Raw genomic sequence first — 27,599 nt, 5'->3', positions numbered from 1 at the left:
GCTGCCTGTTCAGTGGTTCCCCCATCCCCTCCCCCCCCGCCCCCCACACACACACACTTATTAACAAACTTTCAGAACATCACTTAGAGGGGAATCCCCACGGCTGCTCACCGGTGTGTATTTATCACTCTGAGAACCAAGAGTGTGTGTGTTCAGACTCAGCTCCTCTGCTTATTATTTTGTTTCTACCAGTCATAAGGTTTGGACGAACACTAAATGAACTGGACAAAGTAACACTTTTTGGTGTTTTCAGACCGATGTCAAGGTTGTGTTTGTAACCTTAACAATTCACCTTAACATATCATTTTGTGGCTTCCTGTGTTGTAAAGTGTTTCTGAGCTCAATGTGACCAAAGACATCACACAGGTGGAAAACAAAATAAGCCATTATTTGGACATTTTCAATAAAACTTTCTTAAAAGATTGTTAACCACTGAAAATTTCATCAAAAGCTTTTTGCTTATTCTCCTATACATTTTTTTATTATATATTGAGTATTATTTAATTGGTCTTATGACTTTATTTGCTTCATCTCTGAGCAAAGATTTAGGCAAAACTTGCTGTACAACGTTTATTACATGATTAGCTACTAAATAAATAGCAAAAAACATGTAATACCTAACAGTCATTATTCAAACAGTAAAGTGGGTGACATATAGCAGGTCTTTCAGTGGTGTAACACTTTGAGAGCCTTCCTATTCCTTGCACAATTACACTTAAAATGTATGATTGGATTTAATTACACTACAAGTGTTTTGGTTTAGCTGCTTCACCAGAAGAACAACAGTTCTTTTTCTGCAGTACACACAGTAGCAGTAGAGTGACTCCTTACCTGACACGCGTCCACACAGCCATCAAGACCCGCACACAACATGTCAGAGGTCACGTGGTTGCCGTACACCCCAGGCCTCTTACAGAAGTCGCGGGAAATAAGTCTGATGTTGCCCTCCTGTAGACTGGAGTATCCTGGAGCCGCTGTCATGTAGAACAAAGAAAAGTCTTGACTGATTCAGCAACCTGTTCAGCAAAGACCGTGTTTGGTTTTTAAGCTGTCAGTGCAGATGGTTTTTAAACAGTTATTAAAAATACAGGTCCATATTAGAAACCACCCTGCCAAAAAAATAAAAATAGTTGTTTAAAGTCAACACTATAAAACAATGCTTCACGTTCAGTGACTGTATGAGTTGTTGTTTATGATTTAACAGTAAATGTAAAGTCATTAGTAAGTGGAAATTTGTTTAGGAGATTCAGCATGTTAAAAAACTTCTTTTTCACTGATCATACTATTAACACAAATACAATACAAACCTAATAACATTAAAGAGAGCCAATAGGATATAGCAAATAATGTTAAACAACTAATATAATAACTAAAACCAGTACCTGTTCAGGTTCATGACTACAGTAAACACTTGAATAATAACAAAGTGCTAACATTTAAGCAACATAAGTTTTTTTTTTTTTTGTAATTGTTTTTATTCTAAACACAAGGCATGAAGAAAATGTTGGGGCTTTATATACATTTTTTTTTTTTTTCACAATTTTTAATGGGCCTGTAACTGTGCCTCTTCCAGTAGATGGCCCCATGGGCGACCACCTAAGTACCCTATGGCAAAAGTCGTCTCTTGCTCAAATAAGGTAAACTAAAACATCTTCTGCATTTGCCAACTGCTGTCAAACGGTTTGTCACCAATCAGACAAACAGGACGGTCCCATAGTTCCAAGTGTCTCCATCACTCACTCTCATGTTTGTGTCCCCAGCCACTGATGGTGCAGCAGTAGTTGTCGGGGAAAGTCGTGCTTTTGTCTGGCAGACAGATGGGCTGAATGAAGGGCGTTCTCCTCACACAGCGACCGTCCTGCTTCTTTAGTCGGATCAGAACTGGAAAGAAAATATCCTGAGTTATGACATTCTCCCCATGTGTTCAAATATTTAGTCTGATTATTTTTTCAAATTAACTAGTAAGTTCTTTTGACAGACTAAGTTATGACAGACATTCTGCTGCTCAATGAAAATCCTACAACAAACTGCATGGCTGTGTAGGTGTGGGGGTAGGTGGAGGTGCAAAGAAACACAGCTGTTCATGGACTCACAGCTGTGCACACAGACTGGGGTATACTGTAAATGTGTGTTTTTGCTTGTTCATGAGTCACTTGCACGTGTGTGTGTGTGTGCAAAAATGTCTTCATACCAATGTCGTGCAGCGTGGGATTGAATGCCGAAAACTTCTTTGGAAAGATGTACTCCTCCACCTCGAACGATCGGGTGTTTGGACTGGTTACATTGAAATGGTGCTGGCCCAGAACCACACGGATCTGAGACCTCAGAGGGCTGAAAAGACAACATGTTTTTTTATCTATTCTGGACATCTGTCAAATACTGGTCCTCAGAGCAGCCTTATCTCAAACAACCGCTGGCTCCATTTCTAAGAACTGTCTGCAGATCTTTAATCCTCAAATTCTCTGACATCTATTACCAGCTATAATCTGTTCCACCATAGCCAAAAATAGAAAAAAGAGTAAACAGGTCCACTGCCATGAAATTAATCTATTAGTCTTACAACACTGTAACATGACCTGGTGTTAGAGGACAGGACTAAAATGATGACAAACTGGTTCACTTCTGCTCAAAACAGCTCTTCAAAGATGTAAAAGTTATCAGTTTAACCTCAGTTCTTTCATCTCCACCATGCAGAACAGATGTTACATGACATCAGGGTCAAACGTGTGCATTTGAATGTAAACAGCATCTGCGACACCAGGATTTTTTTAGGTTTTCCTCGAACTGCGGGCAGGTCTAAATATAGCACGTGTTCATGAAGTTGTGAAGCCGATGAGGTCAAAGTCTTTGCATGACGTTCCTTTGAATTGTGACCTGCTCAGTTATAGCAGCAGGGAAACAGAGCAGAGACTTGATACTTTCTGAGAAGTTTGAATTCATCCGCACAGACGGCTGTGGCAAAAACAAAATCCTTCAGTGGCAGTAATGACATTTCTAATTAACATTATTAGGATTATAAAACATTGTGGCACAACTGTGGCTTCAGCGGATGTGGCGACATACTTGCGAAAGAAGCAGTGAGCTGCAGAGATGATCCAGCAGGAAGAGATGAGGGTTCCAGCACAGAAGTCTGACTTCCCAATGTAAATTGCTGCTATCCATGGGTGGGTCCCCGGCAGAGCCGACGTCCCTCCTAATATCCGACCCCTAGCTATGGATAACCTCTTCTTGTGCTTTTTCCCACACACGGGCTTTTTGGTTGGTTTTGTGGGGTTGGGTTTGTGAAACGTTACCACCCTTCGAGAGGAAGCTGCAGGAAAGTAATATGTCAATGTGAATAAATACGACTAAAGGCTACTACGAACCTGTATTAGATAATATAAGAACTACTACTACACTCTTCAAGCAAATGTTACTGCAATCCTATACTACCATTTTGCTTGCATAGTTCCTACAGAATACCTCTCCTGAATACTTTGGATTTCAGTGCTGGCTGTAATCCCCCTGTAAGAAGTAAGCAAGCTCTTCTGTTAAAATAAAAACGCAGGGAAGAGCACTGGATGGGAAATGTCAATCTTACAAGTAATCTATAGGACCAACAGCATAACGTCAAAAGAAGCCAATGAGAAGATGAGTGTGAAGGTTCCTCAGGTTTAGTCTGACCACTGGCCATTGGTTTTGCAATTACAGATACAGGAGAAAATACTACTACTATGTCAAAGGAGAGAATGACACTTTGACAATACAATGACAACTGCAGTTCCACATACACAAATATATCCATTTGTATATGTACATACTGTATGCATGTACAGTACGGTGGTTCCATAGTGTAGCAGTTAGCAGGCCTGGCTCAGAAGCAGAGAGCTTGATGCCTTGGTTCGATTCCCAGAGGAACCACATGCTCAATAAAGGTTATTCTCCTCTGTAAGAACACATTGATGTAAATGTATGTACACATATACAAACATAACCACATAAATACATTCAATCTTCAATATATACACTGACTCTTTCACACACACACATATATATCGTATATATATGTGTGTGTATGCTATATATGTGTGTGTGTGTGTGTGTGTGTACGTGTGTAGAGCGGGGGGTCCTATCTATCTAGTGGCTAGTGTAAAGTCACAACTTCAAACTAAAAATGTTCAAATAGTTGAATTCCTCTACTTACACACAGACATCACACAGGGGGGAACGTCACAGTATTCCCAGGAGATGGCGTCGTTACTAAGTGTGTAGCACCACGGTGCCTTGTCTCCATCTGGGTTCCTGCACACACAATGATGAGGACTTTATCAGCAAGTCAGGACATGGCCTCTGACCAAGTGCATTCTTATGGAGACCAGGTGTATTGTGTAGTATTTTTACACTATTTTTTGTTTTATTTTAATTCTTTTAACCCTCATTTTCCATAGCTTTGCTGCTCTTGGGTCATTTGTTTTGACTGTTATTTAAAGTCACTCTAAATAATCTTGGAAAGTTTCCAGTGTTATATTGCCTCAGAGTAGATTAAATGTTATGGCTCACCAATGGAAGTGAGAAGCACCACAGAGGGCCACAAATAACATAAGTAGAGGCAATAAAGTAACATTCATCAGCTATAAATTATAATGTCTGAAGGGAAAGTACGGGAGAATCTGTCTTTGTAGATTAGCCATAATTACCATTTGTGCCATACTTCAAAGTAAACTATTTGTTTTGATGCTGCTGTACTTATATCCTATAGCTGGGGAGGACGGGTGGCAGATAAATAACAGGATGCCTCAACACACCTGCAGAAAGCATGCTCGCCAAGGCCCCTGAGCGATGATGCAACCAGGGTGCCCACATGAAGCTCATTGTGCATCAGCTCTGAGTTCCACGGCAAACACCGGGCTCCAGACACCGTGGTGCTGGCCAGCCCTCGATAACTCTTCCCCCGGCCGTTGTAGCATTTCGCCTCAGGCTCTGCAAACACACACAAACACACACTCAGTGTATCCATGCCCCTGTGCAGCAAAGGTGTGTAAACACCATGAATGAAAGCAAATTACTTCCGGCCACAGATGACTATCTGGCAGATGACAGATCTCCTGACACAAGTTTAAAAAAAACATCCCTAAGAAACCACTTTGTTTGCACCAACAGTTAAAGACTGACTGCACTGACTGCTCATGTTTGCACCTGCTGCCATAAAATTAATCAATTTTCTCACACCCACATGCATGACCACACACGTAGCACCTGAAGTTAAAAAGAAAAAAAGAAACTGGGACCGGGAGAGTACATGACTGTTTATATTTCTGAGTTACAGCTGCTCTGGTGACGCATGGAGCTCTGCAGCCATTTAAGACATGAAATCTCTTCCCACTGTATCTCTATAATAATGACATCCATTAGGCGCTGTGACGAGGTCCCATTACCTTATGCTAAAATGTGGTTGAAGTGACTCAGACCTGTATTTTTTGTGGTGGTGTAGACAAAACCGTTTTCTTAAATGTACATTTAAGGCAATGAAATTGCAAAATGTATTTTAAAAAAAGAAATGAAAAAGGTAGAGAAAGAGAAGGTTGGTAGAGAAGGCATTAAAGGTAGACACATTTGTTTTTAATGGGATGGTACAAGAAACTTGTCTTAGGGAACCTGTCTTCTAAGGAGCCTTCTGTCCTCTCAACAGACAGCATTTTACTGCTTATCATGAATCAGGACACTTAGAATTTGCAGCTTTATATTTTATTTTCACCAACTTTCAGTCAAAACCAGTGGTGTCAAACTCCCAGCCCCTGGGTCACTTTCTGCCCATGTGTAGATTTCACACTTTTTTTTTCGGATATCAAAACGCTTCAGTTGGTGGTTTACGAATGAGGTAAATGTATCTGTTTATGTGGTAATATAACACAGTAGTTATATCAAACCATTTATTCTAAAATATCTGGGGATTTTTTTAATTGAATATTAAATATGAAAACTGCCCTCCTATGGTCTTACGGCTGCAGCAGAAGCTCCCAGCTCCTTTAAGTTTGAGACCCAGAATCAAACCTAACACATGACCCGTTTCACTGTCCATTCTTTTTAAAAATTCCTGTTGATGCCGTTAAACTTGATTCAATTCTGAAGGAGCCAGACCTCAGACCTCCAGCCTTCTACTCACCAAGGCCACAGTCAGAGCCGCTGAAGCCATGTCTGCAGTTACACACTTCCTTCCCTGTGCTTGTGATCAGTCGACAGGTCCCACCATTGTGACAGGTGTTGCTCCGACACACTGCAAACATTAGATGTCATATTAGGCAAGACGTTTCATTTGATATATATGTGTTTTTGTTTAAATGTAGGTAGTTTGAGATGGAACTAGAAACTCAGTTGAGATGGTTTGGAGATGACATAGTGGGACGTAGTGAAGGATATGAAGATCATTGGTGAAACAGCAGTGACAGCTGCTGAAGGGAGCGACCAAAATTAAAGTCATCCATCTATAAAGTTTATTTTCCTTTATTCTTGTCTCTTCTACTATTCTTCTACTACTTTGTATTGTATTGTACTGTTTGTTTGCAGCAGCAATCAAGGCTGTTCCCTCTCTATAATCACCAAAGGTAAAAAGTGACCCCCGAATGTAAACATCGACACAACAGATCTAATGACTTCATTGAAACACTTTACTTTTTTCACTTAAACTGACTATGTCAGTGTTTTGTTGCTCACATTTGTGAGAGATGCCAAGAAGACGGAGATCACCAAAGCTCACGCTCATGTCAGGGCATGACATTTTTTGCAACACACAAAATTGCTCATCAAATGTTTTTTCCAATCCATTACCAGCTAATTTTAGTCATTGTTGTCTATAGTGCGGTTAAAAACAAATACTCAACATTGAGAGGATGTAGGCTTGGATTTTTTGTCAATGACTTCTGTAAGGTGAGCCACAATCATTGTGAGAAAAAAAGTCTCGCCTCTTTATGCCACTGAAGATAAAAGCGTATGGACCCATGGGGCGTGTCCTAAAATGCCATCACTGAGTCACAGTGAGTCATAATCCCCCATGGCACAGTGTGACTCTAAATACTACTGAGTTAGTATCAGAGGGTGGCCCTGATCCATCGTTCATGTTCTGCACAGATATGAAACTGTCAACTTCTACCCCTCGTTAGCTTTTGTTTTTGATTAAGGTGCTGCCTTCACATGCATGGAGAGTTAAGTACAAAATAATTCCCTCCTCCTCTGTTCAACTGGCTATTAAAGTGCAGCACAAAAGCCTGGCGGCAGACGCAGTCAGGGCCAAAGAAAAAGAGGTGGCGCCTTACTTGTGTAGCGGACTCTTTCACAACTGATTTCCCCCGCCACACATGTGCACTGTTCCACATTACGGAGGTGAATTCGTCCCCAAGACGCTCCGGTGTCATAATAGCGCTGGTGTAGGGTTTCATAGCACCTTCCTGACAGCGCCACACAAAAAAAAAACATAAAAGGGAGACAGAATGTGTAATGTGAGAAGAAGCTCAGTGGAGCGGTGAGTAGATATCTGTGATGGATGAGTTTTGCCAGACACATTCAGCATGAACTCGTGTGTAGACAGAAGTTCCTAATGTTTGTTTTTGGTGCCAATGAATTCAACCTGCTTCAGTTAGAGTTGAAATTTACAGAGCACATGACTCATCATGTTCATTTTAACATGGTCTGAGATAGAGTTTGAATTACATTACCCCCCCAAAATAAATTAGTGGAGCATGAAATTGACTTTTTGTCCATAACAGTATTCAATTTGGAAAATCAGTCACACATTCTTCTTCTTCGTTCTTTACAAGTGGGCCGTATGAAATGAACGTTTGAAACACATAGAAGGGCAAAGTCAAAAAGACCAGTTCTAAGACCAGTTTGGGGAGGAGGAAAAAAACCTCTACTTCTTATATTTAAGTCAATACACAACAGTGAGTTCAATCCAAAGTTTGTGGAGCCTTATAATATTTAGCAAAACAGAAGAAGAATATGAGAATAACATTTGAAATTAAATTATTAAGCTCCATTATTACAGGTATGTATATGGTTAAGTCAAATAAAATAAGATGATAAATCAAAGCGATGGTATAGATACCATGTTAAACAGTGGTGTCTCTGATACTGGACCAGCTGTTAACAGAGAACCATCGTGGTACTGTAACACTGCAGGTGTTACATTTATCAAGATAAAATTCACCTACTCTGTTCACAGTGTGGTCCAGAGAAGCCGTCTGTACAGGAGCACATAGACGTCTGTCTGTGTGGAACCAACATGCAGACGCCTCCGTTCTGACAGCGGTTCACTTGACATGAGTCAGTTACTTTGCACGTCAGGGACAAAAGTTAGAGTTAGAGTCAGTCCCCGTGACAACACAACATGAATTTATATGCACTTGATTATTACACTTACTATTCAGTTGGTTTCCATCTAGTTTACAGTATCCATACAGACCATCACGGTCAAAGTTAGAAGTGAGAGAGCACCTGGTGGGGGGAGGGAGGACAATGACAAAAACAATCAAAGCTTGACAATAAACTGTTTGGTACTTTTTAGATTATAGGGTGAGATTCAGAGTCAGATTACATAAAGCAGCCACAGGAAATACATTTAGCTAATCTGTAGATTTATATTAGTAAATTAATCATTTCTTTCTCCCAGTCTCACGTCTATAATGGAGCATGTTACTACTTATAAATTATAATTAAATTAATCATTTCTTTCTCCCAGTCTCTCCCAGTCAATCCCATTTAGAGGAAAAGGTACAATAAGACAGAACCCAGAATTTGGCACCACATCACGGTTAATACCTGCCATTTGGTCACTCACTATGATCCAGTAGGATGGGTTCTCTGGTATTTAAAAACTTGAATTTAAAAATGTATCAAGGTATTGAAACTAAGACAAATATAATTTAAATAAAAACATAGTTCTGCAGTGCATGTACATCAGAATAACTTTGTTTTGTCACAAAGCAAAATGCTACTTGTGGACAAAGAGCAGCAGCAACAAATAAATGTCACATCACGCTTTCCTATAAATCTATAACCAGCTCATCATTAATTGTAACAAAAAAGTAAACATTAAATAACTTAATACTACGAGGCACAGCATCTTTCCCATGTACCTGGTCACCCGTCAGTTGCTTTACATTGCAACTACAGTTTGTAATGTTCAATTTTTATGTAGGCTCTACTGTGCAGTTAGATGATCTTCTCTTCTCAGGTGAGGCACGTTTATCTGTCTAGCACAATTTCATCAAAAAGTAATTATAAAGTGCTTATAATTACTTTTAAAGAGGCAAAAAAAAAATCCAAAAGACAGAGCTCTTCTGGGACAGAGAGCAAACCTGACTCTTTTCATAGTGAACTAGAAATGCATTTCAGGGTGACTTAATTATCTTAATTATCTTAATTGCAGGTCTTCTTTTAAAATAAAAAAGGGTTTATATGTTTAGCTGTTTGCTTTGTTATAGCAACTTGTTTCAACATTATATTCATGAACACATCACACAAATATTCAGGGTCCAGTGTCTCTGATGTGTAGGTGGACCAGAGAGGCTACGCCTCATACGGTGTAATTGTATACATTGCTCCAACTTGCAACTTGGCACCCACCCTACCAGTGTCATATCTAAAGAATGACGATTGCAAAGGCCTTCAGTAAAGCATCAGACTTTTCTATCTAGCAATACACCATTTTATATTTATATTCTATCAACTTCTGACAATGCATTGTCGGTCACAGATCCACTAAGCTTCATTCACAGCAGAGTGTGTTTCATAACTAAATGACAGGAACACAACCGCAGTACGCAGTAACAAAATAAAAGTTGAGACTGCTGCGTGGAAAGATTCTTTAAGGTCTCCAGATAGTATGCCAAAGGTTTTTTTTTTATTTGTAAGTATGCACAGCAGGAAATGAGGCGTAGCTGCACCAGATATATTTAATTTAAATTAAAAACCTACTGTTTACTTGAAACAAATGTTGGTAATTAAAATAGAAAAGGCATGGACATTTCTCTTACTAAAAAATATCAAACTGTGACACCTAAAAACTAAACCAAATCATACATTTTGTGTATCATTGCACCCCTAATGTAATATATATATATATGTGTTAAGATTCTCATTCATCCAGGTCATGTTATTCATGGAGTTTGGTTGTAAGCAACTTTTTTGAGCTTGAATGACGTTCAAGCGTCATCAGTTTCTATATACATTTTTATATCCTTTTTTTAATCGTTTTTCTTTCTTTTTCTTTTCTTTTTCTAACAATTTCTTCCCGTTGCTATGACACCAAGTCACAATCCAGCACAAAGAGTGTTACCTCATTAGAGTACTGCATTACCTTCCCAGATGACACAGTTGCACAAATCCCTCATTACTGCGAGCTGTAATTAAGAATGACTACACACTGTTGTTAAACACTGTATTAGTGTCACGTTCTCAACTACAATGTGATGGAAAATAACCGTTTCTGCTTTTTTATCCCTGCGGGTCTGAACCGAAGCATATATGACCAAGCAGAAGTTACAAAGTGCTGAGTCGTCTCTTCGCGTGCGTTTGTGTGTGGCAACTCTGGATGATGACATACACACTGGATTAGTTTGCGTAAGCTGAGATCCAAATGAGGCAGAGTGACTTACCATGGCCTTGAAGACAGAATGGTGATGCAGTGATGGTGAAGTCTTCCCCCCTGACGAAATGGGAATTTACATTCTTTGCCCATTGTCGTCATAACTGGCAGGAACCAAGACAAACTGTGAGTAATTGGTTGTGTTCTGCTGCACAAAGTCTGCTTAGTTAAATGTTTTTGGTTTTGCTGGTCACTCATTTGATGACATTGTAAGGTCTAGGAAAAACACCCAACATAATTCTAAACAATTTTGATAATTAAACAATGGCTGGAAAACTACTGACACTAAATACCTGGCAGTAGTCGAACAAAAACAAATGTATAGAGCCCTCTTAGCACCTACCAAAGGTTGACCAAAGTGATTCATGCTGTATTATTTATAGTCAAACGACAAAATTAAAAAAATAGACACAGATGAGAAAGAGTGCAGGTAAAGAAAACAGCAACCATAGAACAATGTTACATGTCACAACTGTTTGGCATTTCTAAGATTTTGAAAACGCCCCAGATCATTATCGTGCAAATGTTGGATTAAAGGATGATTTATTGGAAATATTAAATCTCTCAAGTGCGATAGGGCAAGGCCATAAAAAAAAAGTTTACAGATAACCTGAAGCACAAGAAGAAAATTTCTGCTTTAAATTACTCTATTTTTTTTATAATCCTTGGTTCCTGAAATTATTAAAAAATAGTTATGGTCGGTCAGCATATGCAGACATTATATATTATAGAGGCAAACAGCACAGCATCAATCCAGGGCAAAAGCCCTAAATATTGAAGTACTGCAGTTGGAAATGACAAAGCAACAACAACATGTACCAGCAGAAATAATTACAGATGCATTGATGGAAGAAGGCAACGACTGATGGACACATTTGTCTGAATAAATTAATGAAATAATAATTACGTACACTTTCCCTGAAAATACAAACATTTAAGAAAACAAAAGGACACATGATTAGTTGTAGATTTTTATCTGCCAAGTGTGATGGCAAAAAAATTATTTAAATAAAAATTGATTTGACTATTTTTTTATATCAACTAATTCGCGCCCAAATATAGCAGTGATTTAGGAACTGGTTGCATCAAACCCTGAACCTTCTGCTGGAAGGTGAGCAGTCTCTCACTGCAACACTCATCTCACAGTCACTCTCACGCACAGGCTCAACAACAAGCCCGAAACCACACGACCTGTGCTGCCTAAAGGTGTTGTACTTCACCCGCAACCCTTGGGTAACAAGTTTAATCTCACCACTATGCCACAATTAATACTAATTACTTTGTGACAAACACCTTAAGAATGACATATATATGCCATATATGACATGGCATATATGGATACAAATATCTATTCCAGAACACAAAGACAAATCAAAGAAATATTCATTTAACCTATATTTGGTCAGTTTATCTCTTCATACACCTGGGTATTGCCATTAACAGGTAGCACATTTAAATTCCTGCCATTTTAAATATAAATTATATAAATATAACATTTTTAAATATAAAACACAACCAACTTTTGCTCTGTCTGAAAACAAAAATACAACAACAAAAAGTCTTTGAAAAATTTACCACTACCTTTAATCTGCATCATCTCATGTTTATCCTTGAAACTTAAAAAAATAAAAATAAAAATGACAACGCACCTTTACGACTTTCCCAGGACGGCTCTGTGGATGTGGCTGTTCCATTTCCCGGGAAATACATGCGCTGAAAAAGCATGGAATATAGTTGAGTCATTTGGTTTCTACAGATTTTTCGCGGGTATTCTGTAAAAAAAAAAGAAAAAAGAAAGGCACAAAAACTTACCGTCCTTGCACCGAAGACACAAGGTAGAAAAAGTAAAAGTAGGAATGTCATGCTCCAAGTCTGCGTCCGTCGTTCCTCTGCTGAAGGTCTTATTGTTTGGGCCACTGTCACGTTATATCTGTCAGTTCCTGCCGTTTCAGTCCGCACTTGGTCATAGGAGAAGTTGGAAACCCTGCGAGTATTATCCTGTCCCTGACAATGTTCAGCAGTATTGAGTAAAGGCGCTGCGTCATTAGGCTTGGCTCCGTCTCTGAGGCATCCTTTAACGCTGCTGGATGGTTGGCTGGTGTTTCCCAGCTCCGGAGGACGCCCACGGTTTTAACATGGCAAGGTAATGACGGAGAAAAGAAGGGAAGTGGGAGGAAAAAAACTTTCCCGAAGTAGAGGTACACCAGATATATCCAACCCCTGCTCCGAGTCAACACCAACGAACTCCAACTGTAAATCTAATGACTATGAATGTTCTAGAAACTTCTTCCCCAGAACACACTAACGTTAGCACTTTGCTCTGAGTCGTCTAATTGACTTGAACTAGATTGGTCCAGGTCGGTAACCCCCTCCCACCCCCACCACCGGGTTAATTGAATAAACTATAACCACATGTACGCGTGAACCGCGGGAAACTAGGTAAATATTTGCAGTATTTATTTAAGACCCTCTAGAACTGTAACAATGGGGCACATGAGTTGAAGTCCTAAAGTATTATTTTAGTACTTAATATTTATTTTATATCAATGTTTGCTTAAAAAGAAAAAAAAACGTGTGATTTACGAGTGTGATTGTCAGTGGGTAACAGTTTGCTTGATATCGGAACTTGTCCACGAGATGAAATATACCCAGTAGGGTGGAGTAGTGCATTCAAATCCTATAGTTTGAAGCAGGATCACAGTTTTGGGATTAGGAGGTTCAGCCAAGACTTCAAATTGATAGAAGAAAAAGTGAGTGGACAATAAAAGTAAGTCTAACGATTTTTTTTAGGCACAGTGAGGTGCCAGGCGGGGGGCGTGAGGGGCTTCCAATGGAATACGGCACACTGGACATAAGTGTACCACTGCAACTCATACAGTGGTTTGTACAGATAAAAATATACATCTGTATAGTATTTCAATTTGAGAGGGTGGGGGTCGGAGGGGAGGGCGTGAAAACATTTCTGTCCCCAAGGGGGGGGCATGACAGAAAATAACTTAGAACCACTGCATTAAAGTAACCAGGTGTTCCTGCTCTTCCCAGGTAATGCACGTGGAAGCAGCTGGGAGTTTAAAACAGTGATCCTGAATGTCTTCAAGAAGCAAAAGGAAAAATCCAGTTTGACGGCTGATCTAAAATCTGAAGGGAATTTAAAGTTATAAAATACCAATTCACTAATTTAAGTAGATTTGAAAATTGATTCAGCCCGGCTTACCCTTTAGAATCCGACTGCATTCCAGCTGTGACATGCTGTGTCATGACAAACTCCCCACACTCGTAATCTACACCTCTAATTTTCACCAGCTGGAATTATATCTGTGTCCAGATGCTGAGGCAGAAAGGCAGAGATCAGGCTGGACCACGTCCATGTGGATAAACATTCTCCAGGTCAGTCTGTTTGATGTGTTTGCACAGAGGAAACTGTTCCACTGAGACAACTACATGGTAATCATTGTCTTTGCAAAAAAAAAAATGCCAAAAAGGTCATTTAAGATGCCTTAAGGTCCAGCAGGACACAGCTGTCCTCATACTTTCAATGCAATTCAATTACACTTGTCCTGTTTAAGCGTTTTCAGACAAAAAGGGGGAAAAAAAGTATTTAAACTTTAACAGTTAATCCAACCAGAACCAGGACAAGTGTCTACAAGTAGGAGTGAATCAGCAGCATTTGGAGAGTGCAGTTGGCCCGATAGGGCAAACTGCCAAACATATGACTCAGTCTACGAGGCTAACAATATATACAGTCACATGAAGCCCCTACTCATCCTCATACATATACGTGTCTTAGCCTTCCTCCTCATTGGCCTGTTCAAATTACACACTGTAGCATCAAGGACTGATAACCATAGCCCTTTATTTTGTCTAATTGTATTTATTATTTGACTACTGAAAGTTTTACTCTATAGCAGGAGTCTCAAACTTACATGATCTGAGGGGGCACTGTTGCCATCGTCACCGCCACTGAAAGGTTAAATAGAAAAGGTGTAAAAAGTACTTTTTTTAAATATAACAGAGCAGTATTTCTTCCTGGCAACAAAGTATTGTTGCTATTGTAAACTCTACAGGATTTGTTTGGAGACCTGCACATGATTTGTACTACCGAAAGACTTGGAAATAAACAGATCTTGTCGTCAGCCGGCCTCCTTTACCTCCTCCACGGCTGCTGGAACATGTTGAACAGGAAGTCTGCAAAAAAAAAGAAAAGATTTTAATTATTTAATGCTGCAGGTTTTGGATCAGAAACTGTAAGTGAGGGAAACGAAACAAAAAGGACACTGAAAGTCTCGGAGCCATCAAAGGTTTTAATCAGTTAACATTAGAACAACCTCAAAACCACAGCAGAGGACAGTACAGACAATAAAGTTACTGCCATGTATTATCTGTAGAACATAGGAAGGAGATTTAAACAGGAAACCACTGCATGTCCAGGGAAATGTAGCTTTTCCTCCATGTAATCACCACAAAATCTTAGCTCCAAACAAAGATCTTAGCTGTTTACCACTCTCTGGCAGAGCACGCGTCATTCCAACAAATCAAGACTTTTACTTTGAACCTTCTAATGAACTATTCTTTTACCAAACATTTTGCACATTTCTTCCCTATATTTTAACTCTTTTGACACTCCTTAACGAGGAGCGGCTTCTTTTAACGTCTAACTAATTGATTGACGTAAACTTCGTCAGAACATGGGCTAAAAACTAGGACTCTGACTTCTTCTTCTGTGATCGTCCTCTGTTGGCTGCATCTCACAATCGATCTGCTTTGCGCTTAATTAATAAACTATACAATATCAAAACAAAATCACTGTCCCAAAAAAATAACAAGCATTACTAAAAACCAACGAGGGCACATCAATAATTCATGAGAAACACACAGTACAACATCCATCACCATATCATTAGGGACACTAGGGAGTGGTCATTTACAGCTCCTCTACATGCAGCCCATCAGTTTGTCCCATGATCCTTCAGAGACAGTGCCTCAGGAGGAAAAAGTGCAGTAGTGAGGGAACGGAGGGAGAGGGTTGGGGGCGTTCCTTTTCAGACAATTGTGGCCTTGTAAAGTTCCGTCTTGCAGTCATTGCCCTCCGGCGGGTTGCGGCCAGTGGGTGGCAGCTGGACCGTCCTCATCTTAGTCTGACACTGACGCAGCTCAGCAACGTAGCCCTGGAAGCTCAGGCTGAGCTCCGGCTCCTCCTGCTGGGATGTTTCCTGGGTTCTCTCCTCCAAGTGAACTCCCTCCACATCCATCACCTCCTGAGCGGTCGATGCTGCTTCAGGTCTGTCCCCCAGGGTTTGAGCCATAGGTGTGATATCTTTTGGTTTCTCTGCAAACAGAATAAAGAGATTGGACATTGGTTGAATTGAAAAATATTTACAGCTGCCTTTAATGACTTCCTTCACCACGCTAACCTACTCTACATGACGCTAAGTGTCTTATTGTGCAAGGCACTAGATCCTGTGTGTGAACTAAAATGAGTTGTGATAGATTTACTGTTTACTCTGATGCCCCTTTGAGTCAATTGTATTATTTGTGTGAGTGTTTTAATTAAGTTGATCAAACATGGAGTGTAACAGAGATCCAAGCAATGGTTTCCCTTAAAATTACTAATGCAAAAAATGCACCAAGTGCACTAACATACAGTCTTAGCAATTTATATAGCTATTGTCAACTTTCAACTATTTTTATCTATCATCTATTTTTAACTAAGTTTTGTTGCACCTTTCTACAGTAAATAACTCAAATTATAAAAATCACGACATCCTATATTTGTGCATCACTTGAATGACCACCATGTTACAGTGCAGTTGTATAATCCAGAGAGCATGACATCACAGTTCCACAGGAAAGAACATCACAATAAATACATCTGGATGTAATCAGCTGTCTACTGCCATGCGTGGTACATTTACCAAACACTCGTTACGTCATTACACAGCATGACATCATCAGAAGAGCATGGCCCACAACTCATAAAGTTTAGAGAACACCCTGTATGCCACTTACGTTCCTCCATCATCATGGAAATATATTTGTCAGGCAGTATTATTTATGATGAGTAATACAACCCTCTCCTCGTCATTTGAGCCCTTTGGCCCCACACACTCTAAACACAGAGGCCCTGAGAGACTCAGATGTAGCTCTTTAACACACCGACTCCACCGACTACACTGGATGTGTCCAGTACATGTGTAAACACAGTGTGAGAGTCGACAGCTGACCTCACTCACATCTGATCACAGACCTTTACAACCAACTCGAGGAGCAGAGCAAGCTGGACAAAGCTGAAGCTGAACTATTGGGGGGAAAAAGTCATTTTGATGTTGTTTTCTCATTGTTCTGTATTTTTTTCTTTACATGTACTGTATTTATAAATATACCAGCTGTAATGAATATTACAGCTGGGTACACTCACAAATTTTTCGATCACGCCATTTATGATTAATCGTGATCATAATTATTTACAGTTTATCATAATTAATAGAGAGTAAATCAACCTTCCTGAATGTGTTACACACAAAAAACATTTTTGCTGGGACAGAAAGACAAATAACAGCAGGTAGTTGCTTGTGTTTTACACCTGTTTTTAATTTAACTTCTGACTAATTTAATTGATTTGATTATTGGAAATGTTGATACGATACAAGTTCAAGAAAAATGTGCAAAAGTATGACTCAAAATTTAGCTTCAGAGTCGGTGGATTTTAGTCATTACTGTGAATCGCTTTGAGGTCTTGAGGATATGTCGTGCTTTGATGAAACAAAATCTTTTGCCCCCAGCATGTTAAAATGAGAGCATGTGTGCTAACTGTGTGAAAGAGCAATGGTTGGTGGATGCACAGAGCAGTGGTTGATGCCAACCTGACACACAAACAGATCTAGACTACTGCAGTGATGACTGCTACTGAAGGGCGCAGTTTAAAACGATTACTAAAAAAAGAGAACCCAGACATGTTTAAATTACGTTACATGTGAGGAACAACAGTGACATCATGAAACAGTGTTTCCCTAACTATCACCACTCAAATAGCTGTCCACATTGTGCGTCACCTATAAAGTTTCTCAACTACTTTTCCCCCTGAATCTTGATATTTTACATATTCCTTATAACTTTTCCAGTGGCCAGTCTGGTCACCATACTCACAGAGTCAGCAGCAGCATGATTCTAAGACAGAGCGGCTCAGGCTGGAACAACCCCAGCTACAACTGTCCAAGACCTGCATTGGGCTCTTAGGTCTTCGTCAGGCCTGGGGTCAGCCACTGCACAGAGATTGGACAGTGGTGGGGCTGGGGGCGCTAAAGACAAATGAACGTGAGGGGAGAGGAGCCATGTGGTGTCTCTGGTGCTGCTTACAGGAAACAGAGGCTGGTTATAGAATACTTGTGCTGTTTACTTTGAGACATATTCTAATATTCACACTGTAAGAAACAAACTCTTCCTTAGTATTTTAATAAAACAATAAACCCTGTGACTCCAACATCTGCGTTCTGTTATCTACAGTATGATATCTATCCAGGGGCAATGAGATTCTAATCACTCTTGCTGTTTTGGTTTACGTCAGCCGCCACGGAGTGGAGTTACACAGAGAGGAGTCACTGTGTGATACCATCCCCTAGTGGCCGTCTTAGTCCATGCAGACAGTACGCGATAATGTAGTGAATAATCGAATTACTCTCCCTGACTTATTATGACTTTAGATTCATCAAGACAGAACTTAATAATTAAAATATCCAAGGTTGAATAGTTTACCACTTATTTAATCTAGTGAAATGTGTCACTGTTCTGATCCTAACAAACCCATTTACATCTAACATGCACTTTTTTCTTCTGACTCTATGACCTGCAGTGTTTATTGTAGCTTGATTTCTTCAAACATCAAGTAGCTTTGTATAGAAGCATCTGCTAAGTGTAATGTAATGTAGTGGTTCATCATTTACTTTTTTGCTTGATAATGTTAGGTTACTCTGTGAGGTAAGATTACCTAATTGTTTTTAACCAGAAAATAAAAGAAATGAATAATATCTATTCTCTTAATTTCTACCTTTAATACATTTTATTCAGGCTAATTGTATTTTAAATTGTTATTTTACAATAATTATTTTGACTTAATGTAATATTCTTTTTAATATTTCTGCTACTTTTTTCCAATACCGATTGACTACCATAAAACTGTTTAGTGAATGAAACTAAATTAAATTCAGTGCACAAGAAAATGTGAGTCTAATTTGTCTTCATACTAGGTAGATTAGATAAAATGGCATAATCGATTTTTAAAAATGTAGTTGCATCAAATAAAACATCTTCTTCAAAAGAAGAAGATAGCATTTAGTCTAAAGGAATTTTTAAAATAAACAAGATAACAATTTAAAAAAGTGTTTGTATGGCTGTATTTTCAGTTCCAGTATCACAGGGTTGGCAGTTGGTTCTCAGATTGTTTCACAATATTATTTTGGTTTTTGAGATTGTAAGACATTTAAAACGGAACTCGGTTGAGTAATTTCATCTATTTTTCATTGAAACAGCAGAGGGCGTCACAACAGCAAAGTCACTGACTTCCACAGCCTCCCAACTTGTCTGCGCTTCATTTGTTCTCGAATGTTAATTATCACTGACACTGTCTTTTCAACCAAATATTAAAGATTAAAGACCTAAATGTTTTGGTAAAAAAAAAAAAGCAATATCTGTAGATGCAAACAGAGATCCTGGCACTCAGAGGTAGAATTGTTTAAATACGGCTCTGTTGAATCACAGCGTGTTCTATTTTAGCTGATAAGTAATTAAAAACTGTGGGAGCAGCAGAGAAATGGGCTGGAAGACAGATGAAAACCAGTAGTGACAGTTTCTATCTGTAGCTCAGTTAACGCATAAGGTTACCATGGAGCCGGGTGGTGGAAGGAATCAGGCTCGTGCACTTAGCAACCAGAAAATAGCAGCCAGCCTGTGAAGGAGCTGCGTGGATTCAATTTCTCCTCATCATCTTGCTCTCATCCTTGTCTTTTATTAAAAGCAGTATTCAACATGAGGCGGTGATGCCAAAGAGAACTCGTTTACTCTCTTCATTAGCTGTTGCGGATGGCAGGCTGCTCTTCAAAGGAGGCGTCTGTGCTGACAGGGGAAACACTTTGATTGTCGCTTATCTTCCTTTTTATTCTTGTGCTCTCTGTTTCAAAAAAGCTTTTTTTAGAGCCTGGCTAATTGGAGGACTGAACGTACAATGACACACACAACATGACAAGTGACGCTGACAAGGGGACATCACATGCAGAGAAAACCATCACCATTTAAGATCAACTTGTCCAACTGATTACTTCAAGTTTTATTCCTTCTCACACACAATGAGAACAGAGGAGTTTCAAAAATCAACACACCGCACCCCAGCAGAGGTTAAGCATCTGAGAGAACCATCACTGCAGCAGACCCACAATGCAACACTCAAGCTACACGCCACAAAGCACTGACCCAAAAGAAAGCATAAGTCAAGCAAACCAACAACTGCACAGGTGAACCCATTCATCTACAACAAAACCCAACAGACATGTCACAGTGAACAATCAGAGAAAACACTGCACACAACGTACACAAAGGAGTGGGAGCTGACAAGAGAGAGAGAGAGAGAGAGAGAGAGAAGCCACAAGATGAAACGGAGCTGAGCTGAAGGAGAATGAAGGAAGGCATGTGGAGGAGGAGGGTGGAAGGATGGATGGGTGGGTGGGTGCTTCACTGACAAAGGTGTAAAAAGACAGACGAGGGTGATTTCAGAAGTCTAACATTTATTAGATTCACTCAATCACAGGTACAGAGATTCTCACTGGCACTTGATTATCGACAACAGGAATCTGGAGAGGCGGTGAATGACCCAGATCAAGAATGACGGGCAATTCAACAATGTCGATGGCGCTGAGAAGCACTTGTCCTTCACCGACTAATTATTTCTCTGCCGTTGCTTGGATTCATTCCTGACGGCGTTCAGTGAAAGGAAGTGTCACACTGACATTGTTGAACTGCTCTTATATAGAGGAGATGGGAGAGGGAAGGATACAGCATTTGATCAGGGGTGACTCTTAGGCTGTTTGCACCGTGACAGTCACATGGCTACGAATTGTCACAACAATCCATCAGTCTCATCACGTTCAGTCCCCGTCCTCAGTCCATCCCGTCCTGACTACAGGACTATAAAATGTTCATCATTCATCAGTAACACATTATGACTGTGTATTATTGACATGACAGGAAGGTACATTGTCATGCACTAAAACTGATTATGACGCTAAAATAAACTACAGATACTGAACAAAATGTACAAAATATCACTATTTACAGACATACTATATATATATATACTGTATATATATATATGTATATATATAAATGACTTTAAAGAGTGGCAAACTGAAGAGTCCAAATCAATTTGTCATTAAAGTGCATCAGGATCAGTGTAAGAGGGGTTTATCAGAGAGGAGAGAGCACACACCCCCACTTATGACACAAACACACACACACTGAGCACTGGGTGTATTACGCGGTAGAAATACCTGAAGTCGACTTTCCCTCTCCACCTGTGTCTTTTGACTGGAAGCAGGGTGCGGGCGGAGTGAAGTTGGCTTCAGGCAGGCTGCTGTTGAAGGACGGCATGGAGGACGGCGACGGGGGCAGCAGTGTGCTGTTGGGGCTGTTGATGTCTCCCTCACCCACCAGTGTCAGGTCAGCGTGGGTGTCTTCCTCCACCGTGCGGAGACTGGGCCGAGGGATGGGGGACAGGTGGGTGCCGAACGCCGGATGGCGGGGAGGGGGTATGAGACACCTTCTAGTCCCAGAGGGTCCATTAGCACTAGAGCTAAGGGAGGAGTCCAGGCTTTCCGATCGAAAGCTGGAAGTAAAAGCACCTCTTGAGGAGACTCCGTTCTCCCTGCTCTGTTTTAGAGAATCCGGAGTGGAGGAGGCCAGGTCGGAGGGAGCGGGTGGGGTCAGTCGCAGGAAGTCAGGAAGTACCAGATCCTCTTTGTTCAGGAGGCCACGTTGGTCGTTGGCTCGGGCGCTCTGGGCTCGGCTCAGGAGCTCGAAGAATTCTGCAGAAACACAGAACATTTTTCAAAGTGAAACTCTTCATACACAGGAGCCTGATTAAAGAGAAAATTATTACTTTTATTCTGCATGCAGCGCAGCAGCCCAACACCTGACAGAGAAACAACCCTCTAGAGATGGCAAAGGTATCAGTTAGTCCTGAGGCGAAGCAAAGCTAAGAAATCCAACACAACTTTAAAAAAAAAAAAAAAAACTAGCAAGAGAAGGAGAAGAAGTTTTACCTTCAGCTTCATCTATATTAATCTTTTTCTGTTTTCTTTTTTCCACTGGCAGGGCTGAGTCTGGTCCACTTGCTCTCACAGAAATGTCCTTTGGTGCTGACCTCTCATCTCCCTGCAGATGCAACAATAACAATGCACTCTGTTAGGGGATGGAGGGACAGGGTGGGAGAGGAGGGGTCCTAAAGGGCCAAAGAGCTAAGTCATGACTGCCAAACATCCTACTGAGTCCAGATTCCAGATCCTACTAAGACTGTCATATAAGGACAAGACAGGTCTATTTGCTTGTTCTGGTTCTTTTTTTGACCTTGCTTGTGTCTACCAGCTGTCTCTGTGTGTTTGTGTGGCAGTGGAGTAAATCAAGCATGGGAAAATATGAGTGAGTGAGGTTGAGTAAGTGAGGCAGCCACAGGCAGTGTTAGAGAATTCAACAAACACACAAAAAAAGAATTACAACTAGTGGCATAGCATTAGATAAACGTGAAAAAAAGGTTAATTTGTGGTCAAACTAAATAATAACATTTCACAGAAGCAGAGCAGCGTCAGGAGAGGAAGGAAAACACCAAATGTGGACCTTGAGCACCAGTCTGAAAGAGATGTAAAATGTTTAAAAGACTCACGGTGGCAGAGAAACTCCTTGAAGGCGGGTGGTTTTTAAGGGAGTTGGACTTGGACTTGTCTGTTTAAGGAACATAAAAATGGGTAAGCGTTAAGCAGAACAGAAAGAAGGTTCAATTTTAGAACAACAGATGTGGGAATTGGGCAACCTTTTCCTGAAGTTGGATCTGCTCGCTCCAACACGACCCTCAGACCATCCAGACTGGATATAGGTGCACCGAGGTCCAGAGGCTTGGTTTCTCCACTCTGAAAGAAGTGAACATGGTTAAACATTCCATGCTATACTTTAAAACAATTAATCAACTTGAATCGATTAAACGATTTCCAATTTTCCTCAATCATTCATTTTGCTGCAGCTAACATCGGTTCAACCGTTGTGTCACAGAAACTTATTGTGATTCACATGATGCCAGCATTACTATACTGTTGTTAATGCTGTTATTTCTCTTTCTGGTTTCTCTCTCTCTTTATATATATATATATATATACACACACAAATATTTGTACTTTTTTCCACCCATTTTTGTCACCCATTCAAATAATTAATTAGCGGTATTGGATCGAAGGTCGTAATGGACACATGAATCAGCTGCAGCTCTACTACAGTGCATCTGGTCTGTTTGAGACAACACATTAACATATGGCTGGTATCTGTTTAATTTGTTTAGCTCTGGCAGACTGTATAACCCACTTATAGAAAACCACAGGACTAAAATAAATCATGTGGCAGAGATTTAGGGGAGGAGTAAAGAGTAAGCATGTTTGGGGAGAGTCATCATACGTGATTATAGCCCTTTTTCTCCATCTTCAGAGGTTGGGCTGAGTCACACAGCTAACCACTGCACAGAGATGGAAAAGGATGTGGTCGCTTTCCATCCCCTGACTATTATCCTCCACCCACTGCTACTGTCACACATTGCACACGCTGCCCTCTGGACTCACACTGGAGCTTCAAAAGACTCAAGGCATTGTCACCAATGAGGGGCTGACTTACTATTTTGGCCACGAGATCACTGAGGTGGAGGCCATATTTAGCCACCACGGGACGTAGGACTTCAGTCACTGGTTTGGTCGGTTTGGCTTTCAGGCCCACGGAGCGGTTAATAGGAACCAAGTCCAGTCTGAGTGAAGATAAATAATAAGAGTAAAATTTATATTATTAAACACAGGCAGAAAAAAAATGATTTGACTGTATGTGTTTGTTTGTTGTTGTTTGTACCGGAACAAAGTTCTTTTCTCAAGTCTTAGGTCTCGTGAGCTGAGTGTCAGACAGTCTTGGTCCAACACCAACGGCTACAGGAAGAAAAAAAAAGACACAAAACATAAGCAACAGATAAAAATGAGAAATAAAGCCAGGAACAGACTTTACTGTATTAACAAACATCAGAGTCCTTTCTCTTCTGCTTCTTTCCTTCCTGCTGCACACAGTTGTTTATAAAAGGCCTTCAATACAACAAGCATGTTAAGAAAAGTAAAGTGAATCTAATTTTTTTAAAGACGGATCAAAATGTATTTATTTTTAAACTGTCTCACAGTAGAGCTTTTATCTCAGGTGAATCAGCATCAGATGTTCCTAGCATTCGATACTGAGGTCTCACCTTTTCTCCTCCCACCAGAAAGAGGTCGACAGCAGCAATGTTGACGTTAATGTTTTGACAAAGATCGTGGAGGACTTCTCTGATGGAGGCACCTGGTCGAAGGTTGATGGAGGAGTTGGACCCATCAGGAAGAAGCACACTACAAAGTTTAGTAGAGCGTTCCCAGGCTCCGACTGAGTGGCGATTTTCCGACTGAAATAAATAAATAAGAGTGCTTAAGTATAAGTGTGTTATATTTTTGGAATAGAAGTAAGGGTAAGGAAATTTCGCAAATTCAATTGCGGCTAAATAAAAGTGGTTCTTAACTCTCTATATAAAACTAAGGAGGTGGCTGACAAGTTTAAAAACATCCAGTATATTATGACTAGAGCAGATACTAGGCTCTGTGTTGCCATGGTGATTTGTCCAGAGGAATCTTACCTCAATTTTACCAGCAGAGCAGGAAGTGGCCATTTCCAGACTGGTACCGGAAGACAAGGAACCCTGAGACTCCCTGCGTCCATTACTGCCCCAATAGTCTGGAAAGAGTATCAGAAATCATTAGATGAGTCATGGCAGTAAAAAAAGACCCCAGAGTGAACCTGTTGGAAAAGGACAATTATCTGCCTCTATAATGTCAACAACTGTTCTTGGACCAGTGAAAGCACCGGCTACAGCTCGTAATTTCTGATTATGATTGTACCTGCTAAATCTAGGACATGTTTAGTGTCAAATTGGTTTTAGATTGTAAATTATCCTCTCTTATATTGTCAAAGTGCATCATAAAATCAATTTTTTTATACTATTTTAAACAAATCTCACCAAGGTTTATGTCTCCTATCTCCTTCTTCTTTGGTCCTTTCCCAAAGCTCCTATTGCGGGACCAGGAGAAGAAGATCCCCCGTTTCTTGTCTGCACTTTCGTCCCTGCTGTCTTCATTCAGTGACTTCCCTGACCTTTGCTTTCTGATGTCCTGTGAAGAGTCAGAACAACAATTTCTATTCCAAACCGTCCAAACCCGAATGTTCATCACTGCCTTTAAAATGAACCCACAAAAAGAAAGTAAACAAACCCTTTTCGGAGTAGAAAGACTGGAGCGGTCAGAGCTGGCACTGTGTTTGGATGGTGCTGGACTACAGGGGATCTGGTAGGGGTCAGGCAAGGGTTGACCCTCCAACTCAGCCCGTACGCACTCCTGGTAAAGTGCGGACTTGAGGAATCGTGAGTAGCTGTCAAACTTCATCAGGTTAAAGATCTAGAGGCATGAAAAAGACAAGTGTGGCTTTAAGAAACCTAGTATTTGGAACAGAAAAGGAATGAAGGGTCAGTGGAGCCGAGAAAAAGAAGAACGGTGGAATGAAAGGTACAAGTGGTAAAAAAAACAAATATGGAAGCAGGATAAACCACCGCTGTTAATATATAGTTACAGCTAACGTTGTGACTTAGGGTCTCCATGAGTAGTGTTTCATTACGCTGACGTGTGAGCAGATCTTTGACTGCATGTCTATGTGTCAGTGTGTACAGTGCAGTATGCTCTGTGGGTGTATGCCAGTTTGTGTTTATCTCTGTGGTGGAGCCTCGTGGCCCTTTTGTAAACAAACCCAGATGGCCACCAAGGAGACCAATATGCTTGAGCAAAGTGACTAAAGGCAAGCTGGGAGCAGAACCCCAGATCAGAGAAATGTGAATGACCTCATCTTTCACTCATAGCCACAGCCACGAACGCAGTGATATGCTCCTTAATTTAACAAAGTAGCGGTGTGATTGTGAATACGCTGCATTCATTATCAGCCAGCACCCTTCCAGGTTTCCAGACTGTACCTGTAGCTGCTGCGTCTTGAACATGTCGGGCCAAGGTGAGGTGAGGACATCGTCAGCCAGCTGGGCCTGGCTGTCTATGTTGACTGGCATGGTGGCCTTGCTAGACAGAAAGCTGTTGTAGATCTCACCTGCTCTCTGGGAGAGCTGCAGGGAAAAAAAGTTACGGTAGTTTATCTTCTACTTTATGAGCAGATCACCAAACTTGTCCTATTATTTAATGTTAAAAACCTTACTTGTAACCAGATCAACAAATTTGGCTGTCAGGATAAAACCATCCAGAAAGCGTGTGTGGATAATGTGGCCATAAATTAAGTAAATCCACTTCCATACCTCAGATATTGTTTTTGCTAAATCACAATGTATATTATACATTTTATGTATATATTAATGATATATATTACAAAACATGATATACTGAATTTGTGTCACCTTCGAACCCTAAGGCAGTACTGCAGTAAAACCCACATCCTACCAGGTTAAAATTTGCTATGGATTGACTAATTAATTAATCGCTTGGGCTCAACAAGGGCATCGTGTGGCGTGGTTCCGTAGTGTAGCGGCTAGCAGGAACCACGTACTCTAGTAACGCGCTTTGGATAAAGCACCTGCTAAATGCATACATTTACATGTGACTATACCTATATATTTCCCAATGGAACAACTGAAAATGGCTTTATAAAATGATTGCTGTAATTAGTAAAATTGCACAACGATTCACGTGTTGATAAAACCACTAACAAAAACATTATTCACATCAACTTTATGATATGACCATTTTCCTTAAACATGGCCAGGACCACAGTCTAGAAGTGCAGGAAACCTTTAGCTGCGAATGCGTCGACGTACCTGCTTCTTATCAGTTGCAGGGACATGACTGAAGTATTCACAGGCCTGCCAGAACAAGATATTCTCCTCACTGAATTCTTTCTTCAGAAATTCCTGTTGCAAGAGAGTCCAAAGTTTTGTTTATTATCTCCAACAACTTTATTTTTCTTGTGCTGTTGCTGTTGTTCAGACCACTCATGAGTGGAGACATTATTACGAGTGTGATCCTCTGGCCAAAACTGGTGTGAGTGTGAGCGCGGGAGTGTGTGGGCAAGTGTGACTCTGATTAGTGGTGAAGGGAAGGTGTGGAAAGGAGGTGGGTATGGAATGGCATAACTTTCAGTGCCAAAGGTGTAATGGGCTAATTTGGACCACACTTTGTTATGTGGGAGGCTTGAAAAAGATGACTGTGCTAACTGAGCTGTATATTGAAGATGTGATCTGGATTTAAGCCAAGATTCAAGATGAGTGTGTCAAAAAAAGAGTTGTCAGATCATGACAATACTTTCATCAGATAACGGAAGGCTGACATATACTGTACATGTCAAGACAACTGAATGCCTTTTTTTAGTTAACTTCTATTACTTAATCCATTTCTTGGTCAAATGATTTGTCCTCGCAGCAGTCAACAAGTGGGTGGGGGTGAAGGAGGATGGGGGGTATTCTATAGTTTGCCAGCTTACACAGAGACAAACAATCAGAGGTTAGGGGCCAGGGGCCGTAAATACTGAATTAAAAAAGTCCAACATGTTTTGGATTGTGGGAGAAAACCAGGGATTTTGGAAAAAACTCTCACTCAGAGGGGAGCAGAGAATAGACATTCAAAATGTGAAAACAACT

At 40.4% G+C, this 27,599-nt stretch overlaps 2 protein-coding genes across 2 annotated transcripts in view; both read right to left on the bottom strand.

The window, feature by feature from the left end:
• The window catches only part of hgfac (HGF activator), a gene marked incomplete at its 5' end in the record, with an annotated part of 13,297 nt that extends 549 nt beyond the window's left edge, over window positions 1–12,748 (bottom strand). The window contains 13 exons of the mRNA XM_008321538.3: window positions 832–974; window positions 1,741–1,881; window positions 2,192–2,331; window positions 3,064–3,310; window positions 4,184–4,281; window positions 4,785–4,959; window positions 6,143–6,253; window positions 7,290–7,421; window positions 8,184–8,303; window positions 8,393–8,466; window positions 10,629–10,722; window positions 12,268–12,331; window positions 12,431–12,748. Of these exons, the coding sequence (XP_008319760.3) occupies window positions 832–974; window positions 1,741–1,881; window positions 2,192–2,331; window positions 3,064–3,310; window positions 4,184–4,281; window positions 4,785–4,959; window positions 6,143–6,253; window positions 7,290–7,421; window positions 8,184–8,303; window positions 8,393–8,466; window positions 10,629–10,722; window positions 12,268–12,331; window positions 12,431–12,748 (1,857 nt within the window). The remainder of the gene's footprint in view (window positions 1–831; window positions 975–1,740; window positions 1,882–2,191; window positions 2,332–3,063; window positions 3,311–4,183; window positions 4,282–4,784; window positions 4,960–6,142; window positions 6,254–7,289; window positions 7,422–8,183; window positions 8,304–8,392; window positions 8,467–10,628; window positions 10,723–12,267; window positions 12,332–12,430) is intronic.
• Window positions 12,749–13,484: 736 nt separating this feature from the next.
• Window positions 13,485–27,599, bottom strand: part of rgs12a (regulator of G protein signaling 12a) — a 39,680-nt gene continuing 25,565 nt past the window's right edge. Inside the window, 13 exon segments of the mRNA XM_008321527.3 lie at window positions 13,485–15,944; window positions 21,151–21,684; window positions 21,922–22,033; window positions 22,539–22,597; window positions 22,686–22,782; window positions 23,531–23,657; window positions 23,756–23,829; window positions 24,135–24,326; window positions 24,555–24,652; window positions 24,936–25,086; window positions 25,186–25,368; window positions 25,935–26,078; window positions 26,781–26,873. Of these exon segments, the coding sequence (XP_008319749.1) occupies window positions 15,658–15,944; window positions 21,151–21,684; window positions 21,922–22,033; window positions 22,539–22,597; window positions 22,686–22,782; window positions 23,531–23,657; window positions 23,756–23,829; window positions 24,135–24,326; window positions 24,555–24,652; window positions 24,936–25,086; window positions 25,186–25,368; window positions 25,935–26,078; window positions 26,781–26,873 (2,151 nt within the window). The 3' untranslated portion in view covers window positions 13,485–15,657.

This window comes from Cynoglossus semilaevis, chromosome 1, assembly GCF_000523025.1.
Source record: "Cynoglossus semilaevis isolate Cse_v1.0 chromosome 1, Cse_v1.0, whole genome shotgun sequence".
In the NCBI taxonomy this organism is placed as follows: Eukaryota; Metazoa; Chordata; class Actinopteri; order Pleuronectiformes; family Cynoglossidae; genus Cynoglossus; species Cynoglossus semilaevis.
Note: the sequence above shows the minus strand (reverse complement) of the source record. Positions and strands in the feature narration are given on the sequence as shown.